A 10,206-nucleotide genomic window follows, 5' to 3' on the forward strand; every position below is an offset into this window, starting at 1 on the left:
TGCTGTCTTCCATAGCAGCCGCACCAACGTCCATTCCCAGCAGCAGTGCACAAGGGTTCAGCCTCAGGGTTGACCCCAGCTTTTCACCACCATTACGAGCACCATCATGAATATCTTGCTCCACTCTTTAAATATATATATATATATATATATATATATATATATATATATATATATATATATTATTGATTTCAGAGAGGAAAGGAGAAATAGAAACATCAATGATGAGAGAGAACCATTGATTGGCTGCCTCCTGCACGCCCCACATTGGGGATTGAGCCCACAACCCGGGCATGTGCCCTGAGCGGGAATCGAACTGTGACCTCCTGGTTCATAGGTTGAAGCTCACCCACTGCGCCACACCAACCGGGCTGTTTTTAAAAATTTTTTATTGATTTTAGAGAGAGAGAAACCTTGATTTACTGTTCCACTTAATTATGCATTCATTGGTTGATTCCTGTATGTGCCCTGACTGGGGATCAAACCTGCAACCTTGGCCTATCAGGATGATGCTCTAACCCACTGAGCTACCCAGCCAGGGCACTAGCAGCTTTTACTGAGCTCTGTTCCCTCTCTGACTTCATGTCCTTTGCAGGCCACCTGTGTACGCCCTCCCACACTGACTGAGGGACTGTCCTAACACACCCCAAGGAAACCTGCGTGTTCCATTTGTGGGCGTGTAACATAGGGACACAGTGACCATCATTTAATACAACTGCTCCACAAAGCAAACATCATGCTTACAAAACAGAATTTCTTAGTTAATTTTTGTCATTACATGACAGCCAGTTCCTATATGTTCTGTGCATCCGTAGCCTTGGTAACCACTCTGCCTGGGGCCACACCCTATGAATGTGCCAACGTGGACTGAGGGCACCTCATGGGCTTCGCCACAGACGTTGGGTGTGTTTGCAGCTATTTTCATTAGATCACACGAGTTCCAATGCATCTGCCATTTTTTTCGTGTGTGTGTGTGTGTGTGTGTGTGTGTGTGTGTGTGTGTGTGTGTCTGTGTGAACGGCTTATCTCCATTTTTTGTATCTATTGGGATCTTCACGCGAATTCACGTGCATCCCATGTACAATACAGGTGGCCCAGTGACATATCTGTTCCACGCATGTAGTGTCCCTCCTATCTAGCTTTTCGTTCTCAGTTTGTATGTGTTTCCTTTTTGTCATAATTTTTCATATGTTGTGATTCCCTTTTCTACGCCCCTTTCCCCTCCCCCAGCCTCGGGGCCCCTGCCTTCCTCTTACACATTCTCATGCCAGGCACCGGCCCAGCAAAAGAACACAAGCCAAACCAAAGAAAAGGCAGAGGGTTGCAGGCCAATAGGGCAGGGCTGGGTAGGACCAGGTTGGGCAAGACAGAGCAGGGCTGGGTTGGGCAGGACGGGGCAGGGCTGGGTTGGGTAGGATTGGGCAGGGCCTGGCTGGGCAGGACAGGACAGGGCAGGGCAGGACGGGACAGGACAGGGCGGGGCAGGGCTGGGCAGGGCCAGGCTGGGCTGCAGTTGAAGCCCTTCAGCAGTCACTTTGGCCCCAGGGCAGAGAGCCTGGAGAGGCTGGGGTTTGAGTCCTAAGGGCAGTGTAGTCAGTCATCACATCCGCGGGCAGCAGCCACCAGGGTGGGTGAGGCTCAGGCCCCCAGGCCCAGCTGTGGGGGCAGGAGCAGCAGTAGCAGCAGCGGGGACAGCAACAGAGCTGCCAGGCTGAGGGGCCGGGTCCCGTGCCCCGCCCGGCTCAGGCTCAGCCTCAGCTCCACCTCCACGGGGTAGTGGTCACTGACGTTGAGGGCCTGGGGCGGACAGAAAGACAGTGTCAGGCCCAAGGGACTTCCCCGTGGCCATCCCCGCTGCCTCGGTTTACCTCCTCCTCGGTGAGCCGGAAGCTCTGGGGGAAATTGAAGGCCGAGGCCGCCTGCAGCAGCCTCCGGCAGCGCTCCCCGTGCAGCACGATGCGGTCATAGGCACAGTGGGTGCTGGCGCGCACCGTGGTGTCCTCGCCGTCGGCGATCGCCCAGTAGAAGTCAGCCTGAGTGCGCAGCACCAGCTCCCCCAGGCGCTTTTTGGCGAGTGAACCACAGTCGGCATTGAAGTCCCCCAGCAGGATGATGTCCTGGAGAGGGCGCAGCTGTTGTGTCAGGCCTCCACGCCATCCGGTCCCCCTCTCTCCCACGCCACCTGCCCGGCCCTACCTCGCCCTTCCAGCGCCGGGAGGCATCCAGAAACACATCATACAGGGCATTCAGCTCCTGCTCCACGGCCTTCGGAGTGGTGTGTAGGGGGACCAACACCAAGCTGGGAAGGTCTGCAAGGCCCCAGGGATAGAGGGCTTCCACCCACTCCTGGCTCTTCTCCACGCAGCCCCCTCTGGGTGACCGAGCCCCCAGCAGAGCCAGCCAGCCGCCCCCCCCACTTCCCGCTGCCCCACAGCAGGCCAGCCTTCTTCCCCTCTTACCCTTGCTGGGCAAAGTGAACTTGGCCAGAAAGGGCTCCCGGGTAAAGAGGTCATCCTTGTCATCGTACACGTAGGAATCCTGGATCTGCATCTTGTGTGTCCTGGGGGACCGAGGGATGAGAAGCAGTGTCCCCACATCACTGATTCTGGTTTGCAAGTGCCACATCAGAGCTGGCACCCAGGGAGGGGGCTCCGCCAGCAGCTCTGTTCCACATGGGCACAGCCTCCCCAGCCTTTTTTTTTTTTCCTCTCTCTCTCTCTCTTCCTAGCCTTTTCCCTAGAATTTTATTGAGAGAAAATTCACAAACCATAAGCCCGGCCGGTGTGGCTGAGTGGTTGAGCGTTGACCTATGACCCAGGTCCCGGTTGGATTCGTGGTGGAGGGCTCAATTCCCAGTAGGGGGCGTGAAGGAGGCAGCGGATCAATGACTCTCTCTCATGATTGATGTTTCTATTTCTCCCTCTCCCTTCCTCTCTGAAATCAATAAAATATCTTTGAAAAAAGTCACATGCCATAAAATTCCAGTGGCGTTTGTTACACTCACAAGGCTGTAGAACCCTCACCACAATCAGTTTTTGAACACTGTTATCATCCCCAAAAGAAACGGTATCCATTAGCATCCACTTAACCATTCTCCACCCGCGGAACCCCTGGCAGCCACTCATCTCTTTTCTGTCTCTGGATTTGCCAATTCTGGACATTCCGTGTGAATGTAATCAAGTCATATGTGATCTTGCCCTGGCCAGTGTGGCTCAGTGGTTGACCATCATCCCATGTACCAGGAGGTTGCTGGTTTGATTCCTGATCAGGGCACATGCCTGGGTTTAGGGCTCAATCCCCAGTATGGGGCGTGCAGGAGGCAACTGATTGATGTTTCTCTTTGTCTCCTTCTCCCTACCTCTCTCTCTAAACTCAATAAAAAGATCGTTTTAAAAAATAATATGTGGCTCTAACCGGTTTGGCTCAGTGGATAGAGCGTCAGCCTGCGGACTGAAGGGTCCCAGGTTCGATTCCGGTCAAGGGCATGTACCTTGGTTGCAGGCACATCCCCAGTGGGGAGTGTGCAGGAGGCAGCTGATCGATGTTTCTCTCTCATCGATGTTTCTAACTCTGTATCTATCCCTCTCCCTTCCTCTCTGTAAAGAAATCAATAAAATAGATTTTAAAATAAATTAATAAATAATATGTGGTCTTCTGTATCTGGCTTCTTGCCCTTAGCATCGTCTCCACGGTTCACCCATGTTGGAGCATGGGCCAGTAGTTCATTCCCTCTTATGGCTGAATCATATTCTGTTGGAGAGAGAGACCGCCTTTTATTTGTCCAGCCATCAGCTGATGGACACGGGTCATTTCCACTTTGAGGTGTTATGACTGATGCTGCTATGAGCATTCCTGTGTGGACATTGTTCCTCTATTATTATTTCTTTTTAAAAATATATTTTTATTGATTTCAGAGAGGAAGGGAGAGGGACAGAGAAACATCAATGATGAGAGAGAATCATTGATTGGCTGCCTCCTGCATGCCCCCTACTGGGGATAGAGCACACAACCAGGGCATGTGCCCTGACCTGGAATCGAACTGTGGCCTCCTGGTTCATAGGTCGATGCTCAACTGCTGAGCCATGCCAGCCGGGCTCCCCCATTATTTTGGAGTGAATTCTAGACATTATATACTTCTATCTATATAAAGAAATAGGTGCTCCGCCGGTGTTGCTCAGTGGTTGAGCATCGACCTATGAACCAGGAGGTCACGGTTCGATTCCCGGTCAGGGCACATGCCTGGGTTGTGGGCTCCATCCCCAGTGTGGGGCATGCAAGAGGCAGCCAATGAGTGATTCTCTCTCATTATTGATGTTTCTATCTCTCCCTCTCCCTTCCTCTCTCTGAAATCAATAAAAACATATAACAATACTAGAGGCCCGGTGCATGAAAATCATGCACTCGAGGGGGTGGGGGTCCCTCAGCCCGGCCTGAGCCCTCTCTCAGTGTGGGAGCCCCGTGATCGATTGCCCCGCAGAGGGAGGCCCTGCCCACCCGGCTGGGGCTCTACAATCGATTGCCCCGCTGGCCGGTGGCCTGGACCTCCGGCTGCGGGGCAATCATGGGGCGATGGCAGGGCCCCCTGACCAATCGCATCACACCCACCTTGGCTGGCCGGGCACCAATATGTGTCATAGTGTGGTCGTCCGGACAGTTGTTTCTCTGTTCGGTTGATTTACACATTATGTTTTTATTATTATAGATTAAGAAAAAAAATAGGTCTCCTTCCCTGGCAGTCCCCTTGCCCTCTCGATCCTGACCACAAAGGGCTCCCCGAGGCTGTCCTCCCAGGATCTGAGGGCTGTTTCTGGAACCCGTGTCCATTGGAGGCCCACGACAGGCCCTGTCTGAGCCTCTTCCCAGAAGCTGCAGTCAGCCACTCCCAAATGGGGCAAGACACGCCCTGAGCCCCAGTGGCTTCCAGGGGAGAGGCAGAGGTGCCTGACATCTGTGCATGGATTAGGCCTGCTGCAGGGGCAGGTGAACACTGAAGCTGGCAAGGCTAGAGGAGAGGCAGAGCCCAGAATGAAAGGGCCGAGGAGAAAAAGAGTGAGAGAAGGTGAGGGCTGCCCTGGGAGGAAGGGGTCTGGGACTACTCAGCCATCTCACAGCGGGCCAAGTGCCAAGTCCGCCCTGGCCGCCGTGTGTACTTACCTGTAGATGTACACATACTTCTCCACGTATGTGCTGCGCCCCAGGAAGGGGCTGCTCAGGGAGCTGTAGGGCCCGGAGTTATCAAATCTGCCAGGAAAGAGGAGCCCAGGGTCAGGGACCCTGAGGTTCCAGGGGGCCCCGGATTAGACCCCCCAGAGCCCAGCTCACCGGTTGAGTTCTCGGAGCAGGAGGTAGAGGGCGCTGCCAGAAGAGTCCACCAGCTCCTGCAGCACCGTGATGTCACAGCGAGCCAGGATCTGCAGGACACCAGCAAGGCCGGCCCCACTCAGTGCCAGCTGCCCCAGGAGGGGTGGAGCCCCTGAGAAACTGGCACTGGCCACTGATGTGGGCAAGAGTGGCACGGTGTGCTGGCTGTGGCCCACAGAAGTGGGCCCAGAAAAGACCTGGGTGGGCCCGGCCCGCGTGCCTCAATGGCTCAATGGTTGAGCGTCAACCTATGAACCAGGAGGTCATGGTTCAATCGATCAGGGCACACGCCCGGTTGCGGGCTCAATCCTCAGTGTGGGGCATGCAGGAGGCAGCCAATCAATGATTCTCTCTCATCATTGATGTTTCTCTCTCTCTTCCTCTCCCTTCCTCTCTGAAATCAATAAAAATACACTGAGTGGCCAGATTATTATGATCTCTGAACACATAATAATCTGGCCACTCAGTGTGTATATATATATTAGAGGCCCGGTGCATGAATTCGTGCATGGGTGGGGTCTGGCCAGCCTGGCCAGGGGGAGGAGACATGGACGGTTGGCTGGCCTGCCTGCTGGTCGAACTCCTGGTCAAGGGGACAATTTGCATATTAGCCTTTTATTATATAGGATATACACTGAGTGGCCAGATTATTATGCGTTCAGAGATCATAATAATCTGGCCACTCAGTGTATATTAAACAAACAAACAAAAAGACCTGGGAGAAAGCTGAGTGCCGTCGCCACCATCACTGCACCCATTTTACAGAGGAAGAGACTCAGGCCAGTGACGGGAGGAATGTGCTCCATGTCTCTGCACCCGTGTTTCTTGATGTCCCTTTTTAAAATGTCTGTTTTTATTGACTTCAGAGAGGAAGGGAGAGGGACAGAGAGACAGAAACATCAATGATGAGAGAGTCATTGATTGGCTGGCCTCCTTCATGACCTCCACCGGGGATCGAGCCGGCAACCCAGGCATGTGACTTGACCGGGAATCAAACCATGACCTCCTGGTTCATAGGTCAACGCTCAACCACTGAGCCACGCTGGCTGGGCTTTCTCCATGTCCCCTTCTCTGGGACATGCCCCGGGTCAGGTAGGGCTGGGTGGGGGCTTTGGCTCCTGGTCCTCAGGAGTGCAGCTTCCCTACAGTGACAAACCTACCCGAACTAAGGGGTCCATCACGTCCTCCCTGGCCACCTTGCCAAGCGTCAGCCTCTGGGCGTTGAAGGCACAGATGCGAAAGGCCTGGGCCACCCCCACCAGGAGCAGGAGCGCAGCTGGGCGGCGCATGGCTGTGTTTGGGCTGGTGGCGCCCCCTGCAGGAACCCAAGGCGGCGGCGGCCCAGCTGGGCCTGCTTGTGGCTTCAGAAGGACCTGGTTATGGACAGAGAAGGGGATGCTCACCCTGCTGCCCAGCACCAGCCCCCAGAGCTGCCAGCCTCGAAGACGGCTGCCTCTTCTCTCTGTGGACACCTTTGATGTGGGCACATGGCTCAGCCTCACTCTCTTCATGGTGATAAAATACACATGGCATGGAACTGAGCTTCATCTTCTAAACGGAAACTCTGTCCACATTAAACACTAACCCCCCATTTCCCCTCCAGAGCCCTGGCACCAGCCACCCTCCTTTCTGACTCTCTGAGCTTCACTACTCCAGGGACCTCACAGAATGGAATCAGTGTCCTTTTGTGTCTGGCTTATTTCACGTAGTATAATGTCCTCAAGGTTCATCTTAGAGAGAGGAAGGGAGAAGGAGAGAGAGAGAGACAGAAATATTGATGTGAGAGAGAAACATCAATTGGTTGCCTCCCCAACCTGCAACATAGGCATGTGCCCTGACCAGGAATCTAACCAGCAACCTTTTGGTGCACAGGACGATGTTCAACCAACTGAGCCACACCGGCCAGGGCCTTTTTTTTTTTTTTAAGCCCACAGCACCCAGTATTCCCAGGTGGTCTCCCATCCATCTACTAACCAGGCCTGACCCTGCTTAGCTCAGTGGTTGGCAAACTCATTAGTCAACAGAGCCAAATATCAACAGCACAACGATGGAAATTTCTCTTGAAAGCCAAATTTTTTAAACTTAAACTTCTTCTAACACCACTTCTTCAAAATAGACTCTCCCCGGCCGTGATATTTTGTGGAAGAGCCACACTCAAGAGGCCAAAGAGCCGCATGTGGCTCACGAGCCACAGTTTGCCGACCACTGGCTTAGAAGATCAGACGAGATCAGGAGAGCTCAGGGTGGTACGGCCATAGACAAAACCTCCCTCCTTGTTAAGGCTGACCCACATTCCACTGCATGGCTGGCCCACGTGCTGCTCATCCCTTCCTCTACGAGTGGACACTCGGGTGGCGACCACCTTCTGGCCACTGTGAGCGATGCTGCTGTGGACATGGGAGAACAGATACCTTTCAGGTTCCTCCTTTCCATCCTTGTGGGTCTGTACCCAGAAGTGGAATTGCTGAGCCTCATGGGAACTCTGCTTAGTTGGTTGAGGAAGCGCCCTGCTGTCTTCCATAGCAGCCGCACCAACGTCCATTCCCAGCAGCAGTGCACAAGGGTTCACCCTCAGGGTTGACCCCAGCTTTTCACCACCATTACGAGCACCATCTCTCTCTCTCTCCACTTCTGAGATTTTTTTTTTAAGTGTACAGTTACCTTCATTATAATTCATAAATGCGTTAGAAATGGATTTTTAAAACGACAGTTAGGGTCTTTTGAGCTTCTGCTTTTTGTTCATTCAGCTATGCCCTAGCGGCTAGGGCCTAGCCGGTTTGGCTCAGTGGATAAAGCATTGTCCTAAGGACGGTGATACAATACACATGGCATGGAACTGAGCTTCTTAACCAGGCGAGTGGCGTCAACTCCATCCATATTGTTCCAGGTTCCATTCTGGTCAAGGGCACATGCCCGGGTTGTGGGCTCAATCCCCAGTAGGGGGCGTGCAGGAGGCAGCCGATCCATGATTCTCATCATTGATGTTTCTATCTCTCCCTCCCCCTTCCGCTCTGAAATCAATAAGAACATATTCAACATAAAATGATCTCAGATACACCAATCACCCCACTGCAGTGTGTGATGGCCCCTTTCCCATCCCCCACGTCACTGGTGAGCCCCTCTTGTTCGTCTCATCAGCTGCAGCCCTCTTCTTCCTGAGGGTCTCGGTGTATTTTTGTCCTAGACTCACCCAGACTTTGCTCTTTCGGGTTCAGCTCCTTGATCCACCCTGTCCATGTGGCTCTCACTCAGTCCCTCTACTTCTGTCTGCCTGCTCTCCTCTGTCACCTCCCCGCTGGGGCTCAATTTCTGCCTCTCTCAGGCTCTTCCTGCTTCTGTTTTTCTTGGCCTCTCTCTTTTAAAAAAAAATATTTTATTGATTTTTTACAGAGAGGAAGGGAGAGGGATAGAGAGTTAGAAACATCGATGAGAGAGAAACATTGATCAGCTGCCTCCTGCACACCCCCTACTGGGGATGTGCCCGCAACCAAGGTTCATGCCCTTGACCGGAATCGAACCTGGGACCCTTCAGTCCGAAGGCCTACGCTCTATCCACTGAGCCAAACCGATTAGGGCTTCTTGGCCTCTCTTGTCTGTTCATCTCTCACGGCTTCTCTGCATATCTCCACTCTCCTGGCTGGGCATGGTGCCTGTTCCTCCCTTGTCACCTGCTCTGTCACTCATGCTAGTTTGGGTCTCCCGCCCTGGTGCCTATTCTGGGATGGATGTGTGTGTTAGGCAGCCCTGGGCTGGCAAGGGCAGGCTTGGAGGCTGTAGGGCCAGGGGCACCCCGGAGGGTCCAGGACAAGAAGAACCAGAGTGACTGACTGTACCTGGCCTCAGCCCAAAGCCCAGCCTGGGCTCCCAACACTTGGCCTTGGGCCCTAGCCTTGGGGTTCCCTTCCCCTCTCACTACCCCCCACCTCTGGGGTGGGGGCCAACTTTGTCCCTCCCTCTGCCCAGAGGGCTTCCATACCTGCGCAGACCAGCTTGGCTACACACCTGCCTCGGCTGTAAGCGGATCGAGACACCCCACGGAATCGCAGCAGCTGCCTGACAGGGACCGGAGAGAAGAGGAACAGGATATCGTTCTACCCAACTCATCCACGCCCCGGCCCGGCCTGGTCCCTGCCCCGCCCAGGCGGCCGCAAGTAGGGCGGGCGCCTGGCCTGCGGACAGCGGACCGGCCCGCCCACTTTCCCACCAGGCCCCGCCTTCCCGCTGCGGGCGTGGGACCGAGCCGGGGCGGAGGCCCCCGGCTGCGGGCAGATGTCAGACCTGTGAGTCACAGTGATCAAGCCACAGCAGCTCGTTAATGAATGGTTGCCTGTGCCGAGGGCGGCGAAATGCTGAGTGCAAACCCCTAGGTGCATTCTCCCAGGCCAGGCGCTCAGCCCCTGGACTTTCCCAGGCAGCATCTGGGGAGGGAAGATGCAAAGGCTGGAGCTCGTGCCCGACGTAGGGGCGCGAGAGCTTTTTCTCCACGTCCTCCGGCCCGGTCCACTGTGGCTGCACAGAGCGGACTGAGAACTGCCCCCGAGAGAAGGGGATTCGAGAGCTGGTAGCTCAGCACCGCGTGGGGGCCGGCCCTGTCTCTGTTGGAACAACTTGGGGACTCCCGGCGGCGGCGTCTAGGGTAGGAGGTGGGTCTGCATTGGCTGGTTGTGGAGCGGTCATCAGGACAGTGTCGCCGTTGCCAGGATTGGGGGTGGTGATGAGCAGGTTGGGAAAAAAAATTTTAAATCAATAAAATGATTTAAAATAAAAGATAGACCGCTTGAGGGGTACAGGGCTTTCCTTTGGGGGTGATCATGTTTTGGAACTAGTTAGACGTGGTGGTTGACA

General features: G+C 54.3%; 1 protein-coding gene across 3 annotated transcripts; it reads right to left on the reverse strand.

The window, feature by feature from the left end:
- Nucleotides 1-967: 967 nt before the first annotated feature.
- On the reverse strand, nucleotides 968-9,486 carry DNASE1L1 (deoxyribonuclease 1 like 1). Of its 3 annotated transcripts, XM_079766002.1 has the most exons (9): nucleotides 9,338-9,472; nucleotides 8,552-8,716; nucleotides 6,522-6,734; nucleotides 5,323-5,411; nucleotides 5,155-5,241; nucleotides 2,460-2,560; nucleotides 2,197-2,309; nucleotides 1,869-2,117; nucleotides 968-1,797 (listed from the first exon to the last, which is right to left on the reverse strand). In XM_079766002.1, the coding sequence occupies exons 3-9, from the start codon at nucleotides 6,648-6,650 to the stop codon at nucleotides 1,639-1,641; spliced, it is 927 nt and encodes a 308-aa protein (XP_079622128.1). In that variant the 5' UTR covers nucleotides 6,651-6,734; nucleotides 8,552-8,716; nucleotides 9,338-9,472; the 3' UTR covers nucleotides 968-1,638. The 3 variants fall into 3 exon arrangements, with proteins under 3 accessions (XP_079622128.1, XP_079622126.1, XP_079622127.1); XM_079766000.1 differs by lacking the exon at nucleotides 8,552-8,716 and having other exon boundaries at nucleotides 9,364-9,486; XM_079766001.1 differs by lacking the exon at nucleotides 8,552-8,716.
- Between the last annotated feature and the right edge of the window lie 720 nt (nucleotides 9,487-10,206).

The sequence above is a fragment of the Cnephaeus nilssonii genome, assembly GCF_951640355.1.
Source record: "Cnephaeus nilssonii genome assembly, chromosome: X".
In the NCBI taxonomy this organism is placed as follows: Eukaryota; Metazoa; Chordata; class Mammalia; order Chiroptera; family Vespertilionidae; genus Cnephaeus; species Cnephaeus nilssonii.